This window comes from Falco punctatus, assembly GCF_963210335.1.
Source record: "Falco punctatus genome assembly, chromosome: 5".
In the NCBI taxonomy this organism is placed as follows: Eukaryota; Metazoa; Chordata; class Aves; order Falconiformes; family Falconidae; genus Falco; species Falco punctatus.
Genome location: NC_137584.1, coordinates 88308342 through 88330830, shown reverse-complemented (window position 1 = coordinate 88330830; position 22489 = coordinate 88308342). Strand labels below are relative to the sequence as shown.

The window sequence follows — 22489 nt, the reverse complement described above, 5'->3', positions numbered from 1 at the left end:
CTGAATTGCTTCCATCCATTTGCTGGGGCTGCCAAATTGAAATGATGCATGTCACGGCAACCCTACACTGAAAAGTAAAAGATAGCCTCTTAAATGTTCCATTTATAAAGCTTTTTATTCAGAGTCAGATTTAGTATCCCCTCTGAAATATATCACTTTACAAAATTGATACCTTGCCATTACAAGATTTCCACGCCATATTCACTCAGCTTAGTAGTAAAAACAAGCTTTTGCTCTTTTCCCTTTGGTGCAGCCGGTGAAAACTGAGCAGGTCAAGGTCTGCTTCTTAGATCACCGGCACTAAGTATTCCATAGATGTGTAATCTTCTCCTTCAGGGAAGGCTAAAAGTCAGCAAAAAGGCAAACTGTTGTTCTATCAGTAAAATATTACAAGTGCATCATACTGGAACGCAGAAATCGAAGAAAAAAACCCTAAATACCACTAATGCTATGGGTGCTAAGAGTCATCTACAAAACGAAAGCATTCATGTGGCTCATGTGGACTTTCTGGAACTCTCTGCAAGGAGCATCACTGAAAGCAAATTAGCAAAAATAAAAATTACACTGTCATAGTGCAGAATTTTAATGCATTTTTTCCTAATGTGTCACCTGTGATTCTAAAATGACAAATTGCATTATTTACTTTCTATATTACTTCCCCTAAACTGCTGTAGCCTAACGCTTCTTTTAATCACTGGCAAGTAAACTTTTGAGAAACATATATAGTCTTTTTAACTAATGCCCTGTTTTGGCATCTTTAAATTTGAGTTTATGACAAAGGAATAACCTGCCCACATTTGGGATGCAACGTGTTTCAATTATTTTGGCCCTCTAAGCTGGAAAGTTTCTTTGGCTTTAAGCTTGTCAGACTTACTCTTGCAGAAGCAGAACATGTCCACAAAGCCTTATGATCATTTCTCCAATTATATTCTGATTTGCATGTCACTGTTTAGCTAAATTTTTTTCAGCTTCTGATTTACATCAAAAATAAATAGTTTGCTATTGTTTCCTTACACTCCAACTCTCTAAAGCAGCTATACATTACTAGCCAGCCATGTCTGATGGAAGAAAGAACTGACATTCCAATCAAGTTGTTTCATATTTTTTTTATGCATAACTTGGCACATATCCCAACTTGTAGCAATGTTCAACAGAGAAAAGGGTTTTTTTCATGTGTAAGGGGGATTTGGAGTTGCTTGCAGTAGAAGAGAATCTGCATGAATTGAGTCAAAAGTTCAGTGAGATCTTGCCAGACGGAACCCTGTGCCACTTACACCAATGTACTTCCACCTGTGTTTCCAGTTACAGATTGGAGTTTGCTGTTCACAATTCCTGAAAGCCTTCCTGTGGCCAACAACAGATAGAAGCCTTAATCCAGGTAACCAAGGTCTCATCCTTCTGGGTCTGCAGAACGAGGTCTTCATCAATCCCTGCATGAAGTATGTCATTTACTATGGAAACCAGGATTTCCCTTTACATTTGTAATGGTCCCAGCCCCAGTGAATTCCAGTCTACCCTCTTAAACCCAAGAAAATTCTTAATTGCAAGAGACTTAAGTTTGTTTGACGTTTACCATTCCAGATAACTTTGTTTATATATAACTGTGTTTTGAGACTTCCAATGACACCGCAACATTAATACTCTTTGACAAAGCTTCATGCTAGTATTGATTTTCAGGGCCAGGAAAAAATAGGATAACTTAATAAAACATTCACTCTTGAGGATGCAGTTCTCAAACAATAAAAATACTGTCAGAGTAGTCATGAGCACCAGTGATGGGTTGACTTCCCAAATCATGGCTAGCATTTATAAGGGTGGGAATTTAAGTTCTAGTAAGATTCCTGTGTTTGCAGTCAGTAAACTCTGTCAGAGAGAGAGGGTATCTACATCTGCAGAGACTTTAGACATCTGGGAGAAGACCTAGTTTCTCAAGTCAAAGATGCCCATTTTGTTATTCTAAAAATCTTTGTGCATGGCTGGGACAGTTAATGACATGGATTTTCTCCCTGCAATATTTTTTTTTTTGAGAAGCATAGGTGGGAGGTGTGGGGAGCAACTCTTTCACTAGACATTTAAAGATGCATCTACAAAAAAGATAATTCACCAACTGAAAAAAACGCAGAGTAGTGGCCAGACATCTACTACAAAGTCCTGAGACATCGATTTGATAACCAAATATTTTGCTTTTCCTGTCCCACTGTAGCAGTTCAATGAAGCTATGCTAATTCAAGGACCAAAGTCTGTTAAGGACCAAGTAGAAAGTCTCCCACTAAATTTAAAGTCAATGGGTCAAGTCCCAACTACCAATGACCTCCAATTTTTGCCAAGCAGAGCTTCATGGATGCTCCCAAGTGCTGTTTGCTATTGTAATGTAGTTATTTAACACTAACACTAGTGGGGCTTAAGATCTTGACTTGCGTTTTCATTCTCTTCTGAAGTATTTTGTTTGTAAGCTTGGAAAAGTCCCCATGCAAACTCCTATCAAATTCTAGTCAGAGCTGCTAACTTCACAAGCTCTTGCCAGCCTCATCACTTTCTTGGTGCAAAGACTAGAAAGGAAGAAAAGTTCCAAGAACAGGTAACATATTAAATACATGTATCAAAGCACAGTCTTTAATAAAATAAAGACTATTTTCACTATTAACATAAACCCTAATTTTGACGTCATCCATTAGCTCTAATTAATCCAACTACATGTATATTTCTACCGTTAACTTAGAGTTTTATGTAATTTTCTCATTTCTCATACTTAAAAGCATTCTCAGAAACAGCAATTTTGCCAGTGCTTCTCTTAGCTGGTATGGCTAACATATTAATAACCCATAATACATTTACAGCTAAATCAAGACAAAGCAGGGAGATGTCACACACCCACCCCTTAATGTTCTCTTTAAATATCTTAAGTTCATTAATACTTTAATTCACTATAACTTACCATTATAATAGCAACTCTTTGCATTACATTGGCATTAACTAATGCAGAATTGGTATTTCTGCACCAGATTCAGCACATACAGCAATAGGACTAGAAGTCTCCCAGATGTTTTCTTCCTATTCAGGCCCTGTAGAACCATTGTATGAACTATGGCCGATACAGATATATGTACACAACCACGGCAATAAATGTTCTTGCAAGCCTCCTATTTTGAGACAGGAAAGTTATTTTTTATTCCAATAGCCATAGCTTTTCCAGGGAGGAACTTTCATGAACAATGTTCAGTCAAGTAATTTCACATTTGAGGCCTCAATAAAGTTAAATACCTGTCCTCAAGTCTAGATGTTCCACAAACACTTCAGTGATATAAAGAACACTTAGCATTCATGATCTTGTATTTCAAGCCTCTTTCTAATAACGCTGTTAGTGAATAAACACATGGTGATACTATTTAGCTTGTGGGGTATTGGGGTATTTGTTCAGTTGTTTTCTTTTGTGTAGAAAAGCCACAGATCCAGGCTGTGAACAGCCATACTGAATGATACAAGCCTTAAAAAAAAAAAAAGTTTATGAAGTTGCATTTGTTACAGCTATTTAAACTGCCCTACTGCAAATGCCAAAGACCTGTATATAATTAATTATACCAAATGGACTTGTACCTCAGTAAGTCTTAGCTAATAGCCTTGCATTATTCTTGTTTAAACATTTACCAATGAAACTTGTGTACTTTACTGGACACTGACTTATGATCCTTTTCAGAAATGATCCATTTAAAACAAAAACTATAATTGAAGCTTAAGAGGAAAATCATGTAATGGAAATGTCCTTCGGTTCCCTTTTAATTAACAGCACTGTGTGTAAATAAAAGCTGAGCTACTGATTTCCTCAAGACAATGCCTCTCAAAGTATTGAATAAAGCGCTCTGGCTTGTGCCACTTCAGATCGCTTCTATCATATTGTCTTCCCAAGTAGATCATAGGACACCTGGCCTTTTCTCTTTTTTTAAACTGATGGTTTTGAGATTAACGTTTTAAAATTCACGCTTTGCACTTGCAGACCTCTGCATCCACACAAAGTCCCGAAGTCTGTTTATAACAGTCTACAGCTGTCACCTGCACTATCAGGTTGAAAGAGGTACAAGACAGGACACACATACTTCCAAACTCTCCAGATCTACAGAGTACACCAAGGGAAGAACCGCTTTACACAAGTATTGCTGTCTTTGGCCAAGAACATACTCTGGGTCCTTTGCATTTGTAACTTTAATTGCACACACGCGCACACAAAAGACTCCCAAGTTCAACAGCTCTTTTGTTTGGTATAACCATGACATTAACCTGTAGAAATAAAGCATTCTCATTCTAGTTTTCAGCTGGCAAATGTTTGAGGGCTTCTGACTGCACAAGCAGTTCTGCAGATTTGAGGCAGCAAAGTTAGGCACCTACATGAATATATATACAAGCAAATTCTCTTGTTAGATTGAAGGAACTACTATTGATTCAGTTTATCATAAACAAAAATGTGTAAATTCATACCAGCCACTGAAGAAGTTTCTAGAGATATGCAACAATTGTTTCAGTTTAATAAACTTGTGTCTTGGTAGCTAAGCACCACACAGCTGCTTGCTCACTCCCCCCACCCCCAGTGGGATAGGGAGAAAATTGGGAGGGTAAAAGTGAGAAAACTCATGGGTTGAGATAAAGGCAGTTTAATAGGTAAAGCAAAAGCCATACGTGCAAGCAAAGCAAAAAAAGGAATTAACACACTACCTCCCATCACCAGGCAGGTGTTCAGCCATCTCTAGGAAAGCAGGGCTCCATCCCATGGAATGGTGGCATGGGAAAACGAATGCTGTAACTCAGAATGTCCCCTGCTTCCTTCTTCTTCCCCCAGCTTTATATGCTGAGCATGACATCATACGGCATGGAATATCCCTTTGGTCAGTTGGGGTCATCGGTCCCAGCTGTGTCCCCTCCCAACTTCTTGTGCACCCCCAGCCTACTGGCTGGTGGGGTGGGGTGAGAAGCAGCAAAGGCCTTGGCTCTGTGTAAGCCCAGCTCAGCAGTAATGAAAACATTCCTGTGTCATCAACGCTGTTTCCAGCACAAATCCCAGACACAGCCCCATACCAGCTAAAAAAGCTACATTCAGTGAGTCATTTGAATTCTACCCCAGCAAAAAGCTGCATGCTTGTCAATGTATTGAATTTTTACTTTTAAATATATATTTTTAGATTGTCAATGACAAGAGAACCTTCATTTTAGCATGTAATTCAATTTAGTCCATATTTTGCATGGCATGATAACAGTACAACTCTGGAAGGACAGTAACCATCCACTACACATCATTCAGCTTGCAGTACTATAGGGATACTGGATTTACTAATTCTTATTATTTAGTCTTTCATATTAACAATATTTCCCAACCAGTTTTGTAGACTGCTACCCAAACTGCATTTTGGTGAACTTAATTGTTTATTTTTCCTTCATAAGTAGTTAGGTTACTGCTAATTGTTAAATAGCTTTTGTGCAGATAATTGTGTTTTGCTTTGTAGCATATTGAAAAATGAACTAGTGAGGTTCTTCAGAAGAAAGTAACACACCTCTTCTCCTAAATGACTAAGCTTCACGTGTTGAAAACAAATAGAATGGTTGCAAGACAGAACAATAGCTTTTATTGCACCAGAGATTACTCTTCCCGATGAAGATCTGAGAAATAGCAATGGATGACCACACTCCTACCACCTCAGAGCACATTCTTTCTCTCACAGTGTCAGCAGTAAGGGATAAGCACTGCAGCCAGAATTCCAATCAAGTTCCTGCACGTGCTGTTTCCTAATAACTGTCCCTAGCCTGCTCCTTTTTTTGGACCCTACAAATTTCCCTTTGGGGTTACCTAGTTTTTCCATTGACTAGACGCGGTGGCTTAGAGTGGAATTCAGGCTGTTTGCTTGTGGCCCTTGAAGCTTGATTTTCTCAGAGGCAACAGAGGGGAATGTGGCATATGTTCAAGTTCAGAAGCTGGAAAGGAAACAGTTTAACACAATGAATAAACCTTAACTACCAATACAGCACTTCACACAATGATGTAATGAGAAAGTAAACATGGCTCTTTCATAAACACCACAGCCTGGATAGCATTATTTGAGACTTTTTAATATTCAGAAGATTAAGGACGTATAAAAAAGAATCATTCAGCAGTAAAAAAAAGAAGGAATTCTTAGGCATTATGAGCAAAACATCACTAGTGTCTGTTACCAGCAAGAGTGTGTCAGGTCATTATCATTTGAATACTGAAATGTTACTTCTCGCATCAAATGGGACTTCTAGATACACATACAATTCAATCACCTCAGTGACAAGTGTTCTGGACAAAATACAATCCTATAAAATTCTTAAGTATAACTTAATCAAGATTAAGCACCTCTGCAAGGTGCATGCAGTATGCAAAACACATTTTGAAGTAAGTTCTAGGAGTCTCTGATTTATATAAGGGGAAACAAAAAGTTAGTCCATCTTTCTCTTTTTTCCTTTAGCAGGAGTTTTGGAGGTATGTTCATCTTCAGCATTTGGTTCCCAGAGTGCGTTTCTTACAAATCTAGAAGCAGCGCCTTTATCGAGTTTGGAAGCCTTTTTCTTGTCTGCTATTTCTTTGACCTTGTTCATGTATGTTCTTATTCTCTCCTAGGAAGAAGGGGGGGTGGGGGTGGGGAGAAAAAATAAGTAGTATATTTCACACCATTCTCCCAAGATTGCTGCTAAAATAACAGTAAGTAGAAGCTCTCCACACTGTACATTTCTATAACTATAATACCTAGAAAACCAGCATCATTTGAATATATATACCAGGCTCTTTGCAAACTTGAGTTTTCCCCTTTAGCAAGTTTTCCATCACAGGCACCTACCATACTAATATCTGTGTGACATCCACTGTCATAGGAACATGAAGTTCTACAGAGATGAAGACTTTGCATCTAATTTACAGTGAGCTGAGAATTGTTCTTGCAAGCAAAGTCAGAAAACAAAATACTGAACTCAATTTAGAGTTTGGCCTACATAAAGAGGGCAAAATAATATTTAAATATTTGACATATTTATAGATGAATTATACTGCCTGACTACTGTCTACAACAAAACCCACAACCAAACAAATCAAAAAAACCTTCAGCACATCCAAGTAAAACCAAAAAGCATCTTACACAAAACCAAGCATTACACATGCAACTACACAGAAGTCTTATGGTTAAGATCCTGAAATGGTCAAGGGAGCCTATCAATTTAAGGCAGCCTGATGAATTTCCAGCTGTACCATAAGTTCCTTTATGACCATAAATAACAAACTCTGTTTCCACTGCCATTCCACAAAGCAAGGGGATACTTTCTTGCCATCTTAGCCTACCATAGTCATTTGGTATCTAAGGTTCTTTTTGAACAAAGCATGGCTTGGATTGATGTAACATACACAGAAGTTTGGTTGATAGATTTCATGTCTACATATTTAGCCTAATATGGCCTTCAACTCTAGGGCCTTTAGGTGTTACTGTAATACAAAAACCAGTAACATACATATATATATATATATATATATATATATATATGCACACATATATATAGCATTCTACTCAATAGCTGAATTATAAATGTGGATTAACAGAACATTTCTGGATACCGCTAACTAAATGAATGTTGATGTTATGTAACCCACAATTTATCACACAGCCTTTGACAGCTCTTTGAATCTGGAACAAAAGTTACAAGACCTACACTATGGGACTTATTTTCAGTTCTTCAGTGACCATTATAAGCAACTGATTTGACAAAAAGTTGGATGCTCTTGCTGTTCAAAAACATAGCTTTAATGAGGAGAGCTTTACAGGGTCTGAAAACATGATAGACTGTAGTATTTCTTTGGTGCCTGAGATGGCTAATGAGAACAGATGGCAAACCTACGTATATCAGCATGGGAAAAAGGAGCTGACAAATGTCAACGTGACAAAAGAAATGAACTCTGATCACTTGAATGTGAGTTTTAATAGAGGTTGAAGCCCTGTGTATTCCCTGTATGTACACAAGAAGAGCAATTCTAAAAACAAAACAATTGTGATATAAGTCTTTTTTTTATTCCCTTTCAACATGAATAAGAGTATCACAGTGCTCTTGGAAGGAAGGAATGTGCATTCATTCACCTTGATATTTGTAAAAGGAAAAGAGAACTGGATAAGAACTCAGACTATGATGATTCCCTCATTCTTCAGAGTTTAAATGACTGACAATTGTGAAGTAAAATACCAGCAAAAAATATCCACAGCAGAAGAGATAAAATTTATTATTTAGCATTGCTAAATTAACACAATATTCAGACACTATATAATGTAGGAGGAACAAGAAACTGACTGAAAGCTCATGAAATATTAACTGATTCATTTTTAATATGATACAGTCTAGACTACTGAAAAGCTCACAAAATTAAAAATAGAAGTATTCTTGTTATTCAGGCTAGCTTTCCACATTTTTCAGTCCTATCTTCCGTTCTACTGGTTATGTAAGTATTACATTATAAGCTAAGTATTTTATGATTGCCCAGACTTAATATTTTCATTTATATAGGAATTAAAGTGGATAGCTATAAGTTTTGATTGGTATTTTTTCTTTAGGCTAAATTATTTGATTTTTTAAGTCAGCAGAATTTTCAAGATAGCCAGCCTTCTATACTGTAGTCATGCATCTAAATGGAATATAAAGACAAACCTAGAAGATTTATTATAGGTTGTAAATATGTCACTAATGCAGAATTACTGGACAATACACATACAACTGGTGCCAAAAAAGCTTTTAGCTTTGTTGCTGAACTGGATTCTTTACTGCTGAGAAAATGAATTAATGGAGGACTTGGAAAGGGGAGGGGGGCTCTTTCCCGTCTTCACTAGTAAATCAACCACACTATACTTTTAGAGTCATACAAAAGTAAGAAAAGGCAGCCTCAGAGATTAACATGATTCCAAGTATTTATAAGAAAAAAATGCCATAGTGGAAGTTATAAATTATTATCAGATATGTAACATCTTTCCATTTAACAGATACAAGTGAAAAGCTGCTCTGTTCAGAATCCAATTCTCAAACAAAGGTGGAGAAAAGAAAAGGTAAGATGACATCATTCATCTTCTTGTTCTTTTCTAATTTCAGCAGGCTCTACAATTTTCTTTGCTTTAAACAGTACCGTTTGGAACTACAAATACAACTTTTTTAATTTAGGGAGCCCAGCAGTGCATATGAACATTACACAACACCATGTACCATATCCATATTATTATGGCAACATACCAATTTTAAATGTAGATAGAAACATTATTTTATCTCTAAGTGAGTTAACTGTCCTGGGCAAGTAAGATACTGCGCTGCGTGAAGTGTAAGAATCTTAGAATCTTACCAGTTCTTGTTTCACGGGATGTTCCTTTGGATTGATTCCCTGAGTAGCCAAGTATACTACAAGAAAAATACATGTTTTTTTGAAACTGAAGGCTGTCATAACTACAGACCCAATCAATCAGTCACACAGGAAAACTGTACGTTCCACATAAACCCATTAATAAGAACTGAAGTTAACTGTGTTGTTAAGTATCTGACAAACTATTATCATCAAGTATTGCAGCTAAAAAAAAAAAAATAAAATCTAACATGGTTAAACCTGCTGTCCTTAAAAGGGCAGAAAAGGTTGCCACAAAAAGCCCAGAAAGAAACATCCTAATGCATGTCCAAAGTCAGCTTTTGTAAATACCTATTTTTGATTTGGAGTTTGGACATCATTTACCCTACAGATGGCAATGATTTGGGTCCTCACAGTAATTACAAGTTTCTGATTATTTGCTATGAAATATGATTATTTAATGTTTGCAGCTGTCTAGAAGGTGTTCAAATGGCAATCATAAACACTACTTTTTCCTCCTACCACATACTTACCCCAGAACATTGAATTTAATGTGTACACCGAAACCAAATCCAGCTTTGCTTGCTCAAGAGGCTCTAACTAGAATGAAAAAAAAACACACACTTTTGCACATTTTTAAACAAGATATGCACAATTTTAGTAATATGCACATTTTATAATTGAGAATGCATTCATAACAAACCCACACTAAATGAGCACATTTCTGTACCACCAGTTCACCGAGACCATATCTATGCCTATTTCCATGCCATCACAGAACCGTTCTTTCCTCTGCAAGTATTCATGTCGTTTTCCCAGTCTGATGTTAAATGCCAGTCCCATATGGCTGAAAACACAAAAATCTCTTGGTACTTAGCTCTTTGACTACAGTTGCCATAGTCAGAACTAAGTCCCTGCTTTTCCACAGAAATGTAATTCAAAATAGTTGTTGCTATCAATGGAATAAAAATAAATAAATAAATAAAGTCTTAAGGTTGCTGAAGCCCAAATGTGAATATATTATGCTATAGAGAATCAATGAACATTAACATAACAGTACACATGGTAGACTGTGTTCAACGCATGCTGGAATACTTAGGGCTGTAAAGCAAAGGAAGAATAAAGGTAATGAGGGTTTTTTTTTCCTTGACTGTCAAAGTCAATTTATTATTTTAGTTCTATAGGATTTCCAGAAACTCTGATAACACCATTGTACAGCTCACTAGTTCTAACATGGATACTGTCAAAAGATCAGTGTTGTCAAGGCTGTTTTCTTCATAATTTATTTGTGTTAGAAATCCTCAGAGGATAAAGAAGTTCCCCCATGTGCTAGCTTTTTCTTGCCCTACAGAAAGAAATTACATGTTAGGCTTTAAATGTTAAAAGATAGAGAGGCTTGTATGAAGTCTTTGGGCAGTACCTTGCTCTGTCTTTATGTCCCGAAAAAAAACCACGTTGTACAGACTTGCACTTATAACATAGCTAGAGGAGACAGCTCAGTTTTTCAAACATCAGGTTCTGCAAGTCCAGACTTCTAGAATCAGATCAATTCTCACTGTTGTCAATCCACCTCTACATCCTTCTGGGTATACCATGTTCCGTTAAGTTTGTTGTGAAAAGGAAAAAAACATGAATGACCTCTCTGTTATGAAAGGCATTCAGTGTGCATTTTAAGGAAGGCCAGGAATAAGCCAGAATGTCCTCCACCTAAATGACTCACTGGTAAGATCATCACTTTTCAGCTTGGAGCAGCATATATTGCTTTGTTTCCTTTGTAAGACCATCTGGATATCTTAGAAATGTAAGAATTTCAAATATTAGGTATCAAGGGTAGGAAGCGTCATATTTTTTATTTCTGTGTGGCTGCTAGCCTAACAGACCCTTTTATTTCAGTTTGGGTTCCCAAGTGTTCTTGTATTAATAACAAAAAGGTTGTCAAAGGGAAGATTATTTACCTTTTGGAGAAGCTCACTCCTGGAAACTGACATCATTGTCTTCAGCATCTCATCTACAGAACCAAGAGATTTTTCAAATGCTGCAAGATAATCATGAATTTCAGTGGGGTAGTCTTCCGTATTAGTATCATCTTCTGACATTTCCATCTGGAAAGAGGAAACAACCTCATAATCCTTTTCATTAAGTCTCTATGGAGTCAAAAGACTGTATTTTACAATACAAAGCATTAGCATTAATTCATTAAACATTATAAGAAATGCCTATTTCTGAAGAGTTCTAGCAGGTAATGTCAATAGTGACATAGTTAAAGGTCGTATAATTTCAGGGGTATCTCGTAACTGCTGTGCAAAATGGCATGAAGGAGCATTACAAATGACACGACTGTAGTACCTATTCTTGTAAGAGTCCCAAAACAGTATTTAGCTTTTATAGTCTGTGATAGAAAGAAATTATTTGCTTGTTTAAAAGAACTGCTCTGTAAATCACTGTATATAAAGAGCTACACCAAGCAACAGGGAGGACACTAAAAAAAATCCAAACAAAAAAAAAAAAAACAAACCAAAAGGGATTATGGCTTCAGCCTGTCATAGGAACAGGCATTACTTCAGTTTTAAAGCGGTTATGCAGCACCAGTTATGTCAGGGTCAGTTACATCTTCCAATGCTAAATTTAGGAGTTGGTCCAAGAAATTCTTCTTGTGAACGCTGTATCCAGTTTTCTGAATTCTCTATGGGGTATTCTAATCAGTGATACAACTCTACCAGTAACAAAGCAGAGCTGATTTGGCCATTTCAAAATACTCTGGAAATCTTGCAGACACGGCTATGTACAGCAACTGTGAGATAAGCAAAGAGGAAAATTTTATTCACCGAAAGGGTTGTCAGGCATTGTAACAGGCTGCCTGGGGAAGCAGTTGATACCTGGAGGTATTTAAAAGACAGTGTAGATGTGACACTTAGGGACATGGTTTAGTAGCGGACGTGGCAGCACCAGGTTAACAGTTGGACTCAATAATCTTTAAAGTCTCTTCCAGCCTAAATGATTTAAGATTTTACAATTCTATGTGAAAAATCCCAAAGCACTCCTTTTTTGATCCCAGCATTCATGGTTACATGGCATGGCTACTGCTGAGCCACCTGGCTGCTGGCTTACAATCAATACCTTTAATTCTTCTCAAATCAAAAATCACATATTATCTTGGGGAGTTAATGTTACTTAAAGCTACGTTATTTTCTACAACTTCTACTGATTGAGCAACAAGTTTTGGAATGTTATAAGGAAAGAAGAAAAGAAATATATAATTTTCCTGCCCGTTGGATGAGCTGCATCATGAACAGTGGGGCCACCTGGATCACTGCAGTCCGTCCTGCTTAGTATCAGTGTGATAATCCCACTACCCAGCCACTGAGTACAGAGAGTGGGAACATACGTTAGATAAAGCGCAGTTTCTCCATAAACACCAAGCCACACAGCCACTGCAAACAGCAAGGAAACAGCAACCAGCTGTCACATCACTGGCATTTGTTTTAGGTAACGATTTGATCTTTCCCTTTTCCTGGCAAAAGCGTGGTACATGTGAGAGACGTTTCTTTTTATTTATATTGTCTCCTGGAGGTCAAACAGAAGGAGGATTGGGAGGAAAAACAGTGTGGAGCTACTCAAGCTTGTCTGCAACTCCAGTTTTAACCGCACCAGTGTGATTCCAGAAATATGATTGGCCAGTTAACAAGTCCAGTTTCACTGCTGTTGTTTGCATAGTTAAGAATTATAATCCTACTCAGCTGCATGACTTTTCATCCCGGACAGAGCTGCTTTTCAGACTGGGTACAGAATCACAATGCTAACCATGACATGTTGAAGGTCCCCTCCCTACTCCCTTCTCAGGCTGATCAAAAGACTCCAGAAACCATGTTCGCTGTTCACTTTTAGTCATATAATACAGAATAAAAAAATACTCAAAGCTACAGAAGAAACTAGATTTTCCCAGCTGTAAATACAGTTAAGCTTGGTTAGAAGGTGTCTGTCAATACACATTTACTACACATACAGGAAGAGAGGTGTAATCCAGTCCAACAATCATCTACAGAGCTTACCATCACCACAATACGTAATCTACTATGGTCTTAATTTGATAGACAGATATGAACATAGTGATAAATTCCAACTCTTCTCTCTCCCTTTATCAGGGCATCCAGCAGCAGCAACTGCAGGAATAAAAAACCAGCAACAGAAACCTTTGCAGGAATGCGTTATCAATTAAAACTAATTTAAGCTACTTTACAGCAGTTGCAAGGATAAACAGTCACTAGAGCATATATGATATTCTTTCCAACATTCCAAGCTAGACTTAAAGAATACGAAGATAGAAGGAAAGATAAGAGATACAGTCCAAAAGATATTTTTTCTATGATTGCTGTCTCATGAAAGAGAATTTTGACACTATCAATTAGCAAGGAAAGCCGGGGGAGGGGGACAGAAATGCATCAGCCCTCAGTTAAACAAGGCTGTACATCAGCCTGTGTACATCACCCTTCGTTGATAAGTCCACTCCTTCCGCCCAGGGAGAGGGAAGAATCTGTTGAACTTGTGTTTTCTTTTCATTTCAACAGGAACTAGTAAGTTCCTACTCCTGCTGAGTAGGGACCTCTCTCTTTTCATCAGGCTGTTGTTTCAGCATTACTAATCTCTAAGCAGGATATGTTACAGTGTTGGCGCATGCCAATAATAAGGCAGCAGTCAACAGCCTAAAATAGTTTTGCTAATATTAAATCAACAAGAGAAAACTTACACTACATTACAAAAAGTGTACACTGGAAACACTGCAAAATTTGTTCTGCCAAAATCAACACAAAGACTGCACAGTTGCACCTGCAGAATGACAAAGCCAAGGATGGAACTAAGACCACATCAGTGACTCTAAACATACCTAAAGGCTACACTGCCCTCAATAGTTATGCTTCAGTTATTAAAACACAAAGAAAATTTTCCTCAAAGTTTTACAAGTGTTCCTCTCTATATATTTTGAACATACAGAAATTTAACTCAGTTCCTGGAGTCAATGTTTACTGCACAGGTCTTCTCTTGTTGAATTTGCTGATTTTCAATGAAATTTTATCTGGCACAGAGATTCTGCTTAAAAAAATTAAGGACAGTAAAAATATTCAGATAAGAGAAATGATGATGAAAATATTTGCTAAGTAAGTATGTGAATAATGGGGAACTCTAAGGGAAATAAGGATAAGGCAGCATTTTCATTATTAAGTAATAACACTTGTAATGGAGAACACATAATCTGTGGTTGTGTGCATGATGATAATACTTCATAAGAGCTTTAATTCTGAGAATGCACAGGAAAGTTCACAACCCATAAACATAAAATAGGAGAGAAAAGGCCTACTTTGATTAAGGACACAAAGCAAATAAATAGCAATGAAAAATGTGGTATGACTTCACAACATCAATCTACTAGAAACAACTTTCCCTTTTAACCCTGAACATCAAAAACTGCCATGTAGTTTCTGAGAAAACAGCATAAAAAAGAAATATATTTGAGGAAGAAAAGAACTTTAAATAAGTAAACCATTTTCATGAGAAAACTTACTCGCTGCATTTAAGTCCAATCAAAAATTGTCTTACGAGCTTTCACAGGTGGAAAATTTCTGAATATTCTGAAAATTTCTGAATAAATTCTCATCTACATAACATGACTACATTCGTGTAAACTTCTACTTCGACAACACAGTATAAACCACAGCAAGTAATACACTCAACCTGCAAAAAGGGAAGGGAAGAAAATATCAGAGATGATGAACCACAGAAAAGACATAAATATGAAAAGGAGAAAGCAAGAGAAAATACATGATCTTCTGCAGATGGTATAAAGACTAAATGGGTGACAAACAGAAGCAGTTTACTGTAGTGCTAATGTGGCTATTGATCTAAGATCAGACTGAGTTAAATGCAGTATTAAGGAAGTTTAAATAAAAACAAAATACAGATGATTGTGCACAATACAACTAGCAAAATCGTCTATCTTCCCATTTATCTTCCAGGAGAATGACAAGAAGAGCTCTGCAGACTCCTTTCAAGAAAAGCACACCCATGACTGGCATAGAAAGGTGAGAAAATGAAAAAGGGAAACTGCAGACAATTTGCTGGTGGTTTTATGAATAATCTTTGAATATATCTGGTGCTTTAACACAAGCCTTAGAAAGTAATTGCCAGCTGGCTTAAAAAGCAAAACCAAACCTCCCTTCCTGCCCACCTCCACAGCAAAACTGAATCTGTCATACTGACAGATACAAACTCTAATTAGGCCCTGGGTACCTCTACAAGAGATTTTGCTGAAGATGCATGGTGAAAGTAACGGGAGCTACATGCATATATCAACATGGCAATTGGAAAAACCCCAAAAGACAGAATTAAAAAATGCTCAGTGTTAGCATCATGCACATGGTTTTCAACTGGAATTAAATCTGCAAGTTCAGCATAAACATGGTGTATTTGTAATATTCTGTAACATGCACAGAGAAGACAAAAGCAATTTAGCAACCATTCTGCTTAATATTGCAACTCACTTCACACTTCATTTTAATTCTTACCTATTTCTTAAACACTAGAAGACCTTGTCTTCATACTAAGCTCAGATCTTTTAGTTTTTCAGATTATTCACCTAACAAAAGTCAGATCAGACTTTCCTTCTTTTCATGGATATTTACATATTATATGGAGAAAACCAAAACAAACCCAACACCTTTTGGTCAGGGCATATAAAAAAGCTCTCCAATTCAAAACAAATGCATTAGCAGCATCAGTATCACAAACCATCTCTGTCACTCCTAAAAACTGACACTGTCCTCTCTCTCATTGAGTTCTGACTCACAAACCTGCAGTGAATGTAGCTGATGCACAAGTGCAGCAGTGATGTCCCTTCTGCTCAAACACTGTAGTTCACTACTGTGGCTGTAGGAGAACGGAGCAACAAGCACCTAAGTTTAAAGCTACAAGTGATCACAACTAAGTTCTTTGATCACAAACCTCTTTTGGGCACAGAAATCCACTTTATTTCAATGTCTGCAAAGCTCTTAAGTACGACAGGCTCTAAGCTGTGACAGACACTGCTCAGCATTATTGCTGCATAATAAATAATTAGTTGCCTGCTAGTCGTCACTGTGTTCACAGATCTGTTTTGCTACTACCGCCTTTCAAGCCAGCATGGGGCAGCTGGAGAGCAGATCCAGTACAATTAGTCAGAGCACTCTTGCAATGCCAACTCGCAATCTTGTTTGCCAGAAAGATTTCCATTGCAGAAGTAATTAAGCCTACCATGAAATACGAAGTACGCATCAACAGGCTTATCTTGATCCCCTAAAAATATCCCAACTCAACCCACAGTAGCTACCCAATGCACAATTGGTACTATATTACAAACGGGCAACAGCCGAGCAATCATTTTTAACCCTGCCTTCAAAGCTGGGCTCCAGTCAGCATTCCAGTATGCACAGAAGAACCCTACAGAACACCTCACAGCCATCAGGCTCTTGCTGATGCCACTGAGATAAAGTCTCTCGAGCCTCAAAGGATTTGCAAAGTTTATTCTGATCTGTCTTTAAAAAATATTCAAATTTAAAGGGAGGGAATAATACTTCTAAGGCTTGCTTACACTTCAGCCCATGGTAGGTATCACAAGAGAAAACAGGTATCTCAACTTGGATTAAACAACCCATATTCACTACGGCCCCATCTATATCCACACAAACCAACTTCGATGTAAACCTTCAGCTTGATCTGCATGATTCATAAAACATTTTTATTCTCTGTAATCAGCTGTCCTAGATTCCAAATTTTGATGACACAGTTGTTTCCTCTTCTGAACAAATCAAATATACCCAGGCTCTCATTCAGCTCCAACCCGTCAGTACACCCATCAGTAAATACAACAATGAAACCAGCTTTCTTTAGGTATGTCCAGAACACTTCTCAGTGAGAGCTTTTCATAAAAGCTCTCACACTCACACTATGCTACCACAGCTCAGTTCATGACTGGGGCTTTAAAGTGATGTTAAATTTATACATCTAAACTGGTCTTTAAAACATACACTTTTGGTTACACTGAACCTAGCAAGAACTTCTCATACAGCAAAATACTGTCTCCTTGTACAAAACATTTTACACACAGAGGGCTTTTGTTTGTGAAACCAATCAGTCCTGAATACTTCTGTCCTACCAAATTTGCAGCTAACGGGAAATAACCTGCCTCCAGTCGATAGTTGCTGTATACTCTAAACCATGGAGTTTACTACATCTTCTAAAATTTGCTGCCACTCTCCACTGGTATCAGGAGCATGAACATCCAGAATTAAAGCCAAGGAGCTTAAAAATCCTTTTGAACTGCTGACCTCCTTTCTTTCCTTTAGCCACTAGTTCCACAATGCATGAAAAAGTACTTGCTTTCATCAGAATTCAATTTCCTGTATTTGTACTTCATGCAGTACCTTTCTCTACTGTTTAGAATAGTGACCCAAATCTCTTTTTGGCAGTTCATTATTTAACTGTGCTAACAAGACTCTGTTCAACTGTTAGAAGCATATTTAGCCATTTTTGGTTGAACATAATGCAGTAACTGTGGGCTGTTGTGTTTTGAGCATTATGTTCTAAGCATCAATCTTATTTTCCCTATTTTTTTCCTGCATCAATCTTTTCTACCCATCCCCTAAATAGAATTTAAGGGCTGATAACTTGACAAAAAGAAGACCAACTACTATCAGCAAAGAAAAGGGATGTGTGAAATCACAGAAGTGAGGGAGTAATAGGGAAATCTCATTTGGGGACATGGAGTTTTCACAGGGATTGAAATTGATGAAATAAAACATTGTAGGATGGAGAACAGAGACATACTCTAGCCTGGCACAGGAAGAGAGGGCATGGCAATAACCACAGCCTGACAAGGAAGGGAGAAAAAAGAACCAGAATAGAGGAAGCCAGGAAAAGGGAACCCAGAGCATCATGCATAGGAAACACTGCCTGCATGAAGAGGTAACTAAATGTGGTGTGTATCCCGAGGCCCAGCAGAATGCCTCATAGCAAGCTCGCAGGAAGAATGGAGAAAAGCAAATAGTTATAGTGAACAGAGAGCTCAGACAAAGGTAATAAAGTCCACAACCTCAAAGCTTTCATAGTCTGTTATCACATCCCCTTGGCATCATCTCTAAAGTTAACAATGTCAAGCTTCATTCTCATTGTTATCCCTCAGTCACATTTGATTATTCTTTCTGTGCTGCCTCTTCCAGCTCTGATTCTGCAACACCTATCTGGAGCTGTGGTGACCAACACCATTTCAGTGCACTGTTTATTTATTTAAAGAAATTTATGTTTTTCACAGTTCACCATTCCATATACACTCTACAGTTTTCTACTGCTGCCATTAAAAATAAACAATCTTTACTAAATGCAGGCAGTTCATATGAAAAGCAGACCAACTGCGTACAGATGAAGAATTTATTATAAAAATCTTAAGCCACTTCAAAGAGAAATGTGCTTATCAGAAAGGTCTGCATAGATTCTGCACCATATTTCTGATGGGAAGCTTAAGAATTCTAACAATCACTTTCAAGTTTCTCACATTGTGGGGTATAGCCTTGTGTTCAGTGCTTTCTGATTTCTTTAGCAAGGGTCATACTTGCTACCACAGGATAAACCACAGGATCAGCAATATCCAAGTATTTTAGATTGGAAGTAATGTTCTCTATTTTTTAAAACAAGAAATGTGTCAGAAACCTTTCAATTTTTATTTATTTTACACAGAACCATAGAATTTTGGGTTGGAAGGGACCTTAAAGACCATCTAGCTCCAACCCCCCGACATGGGCAGGGACACCTGCCACTAGACCAGGTTGCTCCAAGCCCCGTCCAGCCTGGCCTTGGACACTGCCAGGGATGGGGCATCCCCAGCTGCTCTGGGCAGCCTGTGCCAGCGCCTCACCATCCTCACAGTGAAGAATTTCTTCCTTATATATAGTTTATATATAGTCTAAATGTATCCTCTTTCAATTTAAAGCCATTGCCCCTTGTCCTATCACTGCACTTGGAAAAAGTCCCTCTCCAGCTTTCCTATAAGCCCCCTTTAGGTACTGGGAGGCTGCTATAAGGTCTCTCGAGCCTTTTCTTCTTTTGGCTGAACACCCCCAGCTCTACCAGCCTGTCTTCACAGGAGAGGTGCTCCAGCCCTCGGACCACCTTTGTGGCCTCCTCTGGACTCGCTCCAACAGGTCTGTGTCCTTCTTCATTTGGGGGCCCCAGAGCTGAATGCAGTACTGCAGGTGGGGTCCCACCTGAGTGGAGCAGAGGGGCACGATCACCTCCCTTGCCACGCTGCTGGTGATGCTGCCCAGGATGAGGTTGGCTTTCTGGGCTGCAAGTGCACATTGCTGACTCATGTTGAGCTTCTGATCAACCAACACCCCCAAGTCCTTCTCCTCAGGGCTGCTCTCAATCCATTCTCCACCCAGCCTGTATTTGCGCTTTGGGACCGCCCTGACCCATGTGCAGGACCTTGCACTTGGCCTTGTTGAACTTCATGACAGTCACACTGACCCACCACTCAAACCTTCAAGGTCCCTCTGGATCAAGTCTTTCCTTTCTTCTTCGTCTCAAAAATGAGGCCTTCTAATTAGCATAATCTAAAGTTTAATTTGCATGCCAAAGTCCCTTCTAAGTCGCTAGCAGTTTAAGCTTGCAGTCAGAAAGCTGTAACAAAGTGTAAGGAAGGGGACATCTTCACTTTAGCAGCAACATGAGAAAACCGCAATGTGATACACTTTATTACAAAGGACTTGAGCTTTGTAAATTGAAGTATCACCTCACTTTCCATTATGGGAAGAGAGTGCTGCTGAACTATTTTAACCATAGCCTGTACATGCAAACTGTATGTATCTTCTCTTTGAAAAAAACACACTCTTCTTACAACAGTTACCAAGTCCTCAAGGCTCCCTGAGTTGCAATTCTAACTGACTTTTAACAGGAACATAACCATTTACTGCCTACAGCACAGCTTTGCTAGGTAAAACCATCCTCCAGGCATGACTCCAGCTAAAAAGCCTATAGTGCATATTCTCTTTTTCATAGGTAACTAAACAAGTCATGCTTTAAACCATGTTTACACTCAGTAACAAACTCAGTACCGCACACAACTTGACCCCCGGTTCTGGGAGGTTATGTAGGGCTGTCCACACATTTGGGATGGTGACAAAACAATTTACACTGTTTAACGCTGACTTACAGCTCCCCTGGAAGCCTAGTTTAGCTCTTAGGCCACACACAGGCTCCTGGATCACACGTGTACCAGGTGAAGTAAGGATTCATGCAGAGCAAGGCTTTCTCAACCGTTTATAACCAACATCTCCTGTCCTAACACCACTTTGTGAAAGACGAAAGGCATTACGGATCCCTTAGAGCCACGGTATAACGGGACTGGGGCATTGACCCGACTCCCCACACGCATTCGGGCATAGCGTCTCCTGCGGGGGGTGGATGTGGATGTACCCCCCGAAGACCCGCACAGGACCGCTGCTTATAGCTCAGCTCGGACACTTCCTTCTTCAAAAAGCCTGACCTTTCTTCGCCGACCTCACCTCCGCGCACTGAAAACCCCCAGGGCCGAGCCACCCCCACCCGCGAACGGCCATCGAGGCCCCTGATCCCCGACCACGCACTTCGCTCCTTTCAAACGCCTCAGGAAAACGCCTCACGCCACACGAAGCGCTCTGCCGGCCCGGGTAACGACTCCCACCCCACGGGCAGACCTGCCTCTCCCCGCCCGGGCCCGCCGCCGCCCCGAAGGCCGAGCCGTGGCGGCGGGGAAGGGAGAGAAGCAGGCAGGCCCGCCGCGGGGCGAGGAGCCCGGAGCCGCTCTTACCTCAGGGTGGCAGGCGGCCCGGCCCCGCGCGCGGGCGAGCGGCGAGGGGGCGGGGCTTCCTCCGGCGCGCAGCAGTGACGTCAGCGGCAGGGCCGTCGGGCGGGAGCGCGGTCGTCGTTGCGCAGGTCTCCGCCGTGAGGGGTGGCGGCCCGGCGGGGATGGCAGCCTGGGGAGCGGCCACAGACCCGCACCCCGCAGCTGCCGTGCCGGGTGCGGGGATGACAGCCATCCGGCCGTAACAAAAAGTAACCGGGCCCGCTCTTCTTAGGGCAGAAAACGTGTTTTTCGGCAGCCAGGCCGCTTAGGTGGAGGAGGTAAACAGCTGATAAAATCTCCTGCTGTTCCCAGAGACTTCCAGTTTTTTCGTGGAAAAAGAGAGGCACAAACTGGTGTTGGAGGTGGTTCCTTAATGCCGGAGATGCGGTGTTTGCACGGGGGCAGCCCAGCAGGGTGGTGTCAGTTCTGACTGAGGCTGCACCGCTTCACCTCATCCCCGAGTGAGGGGTGGTTTCTGACATCATTATTGGTTGTAATTTCCGCTGTGTTTCTCCTCACGATTTCAACAAATAAATCTGGGTTCCTGGGTTCAAAATGCAGCGCGTTTCTCCACCATGAGAGCTTGCTGACTGGAATATTGCACAAACACATCTGTGGCTCCCAAAGAGAAGATCCACGTTTCACCAATTTACATTCTGATAAACGGTAAAACAGAAGTCAGCATCTGCATCAAAAGTACTGCATTCCTAGCCAACAACCTTTTTCGCCTCCTTTCTGTTCACAACCTCATCTGAAGCTTATTGTAACTAAAATCTGCAGCCTGTCCCCTCCAAGGCAGGTTAAGATAGGATCACTGGAATCCTTCAGGGTGGTTGAAGGGGGCCTGTTCTCAACTGTAGGTTATGCAGGAGTATATGCGGCTGATTAAGTCATGGCTGGTTGCCTGAACGAAGTGTACTGAGCTGGCTTTCTCAGCATCAGTGTTTCTAGAGGAAGAGAGAAACAGGTCCAGTCTGATGAAGGATGAGGTAGAGACTGGGGAAGGTGGAAGAGTGTACTTGTAGGGGGAACAAGACTGGAAGTCTGGGGTCTGACCTAGCTTCAGTGCACTTCTCTGTGCTTTCAATGTAGTTTAAAATACTGCAAAGGTGAGCTTCCTTTTAATAAGTTGGTTTACATCTAAGTGCTATACTGTGTTCTAATTAAATCGGTATGAACTGCAAATGAGAGTCCTTTTCCCTACTCCCAGTTGAAAGCATATCTAA

At 39.7% G+C, this 22489-nt stretch overlaps 1 protein-coding gene across 4 annotated transcripts; it reads right to left on the bottom strand.

Annotated features, from left to right (window-relative positions):
* Window positions 1-6069: 6069 nt before the first annotated feature.
* On the bottom strand, window positions 6070-21363 carry C1D (C1D nuclear receptor corepressor). Of its 4 annotated transcripts, none has more exons than XM_080389137.1 (5): window positions 21228-21363; window positions 11314-11460; window positions 9892-9958; window positions 9362-9417; window positions 6070-6618 (listed from the first exon to the last, which is right to left on the bottom strand). In XM_080389137.1, the coding sequence occupies exons 2-5, from the start codon at window positions 11458-11460 to the stop codon at window positions 6442-6444; spliced, it is 447 nt and encodes a 148-aa protein (XP_080245263.1). In that variant the 5' UTR covers window positions 21228-21363; the 3' UTR covers window positions 6070-6441. The 4 variants fall into 4 exon arrangements, with proteins under 4 accessions (XP_080245263.1, XP_080245265.1, XP_080245264.1 ...); XM_080389139.1 differs by lacking the exon at window positions 21228-21363 and adding an exon at window positions 20984-21221; XM_080389138.1 differs by lacking the exon at window positions 21228-21363 and adding an exon at window positions 21025-21221.
* Window positions 21364-22489: the final 1126 nt, after the last annotated feature.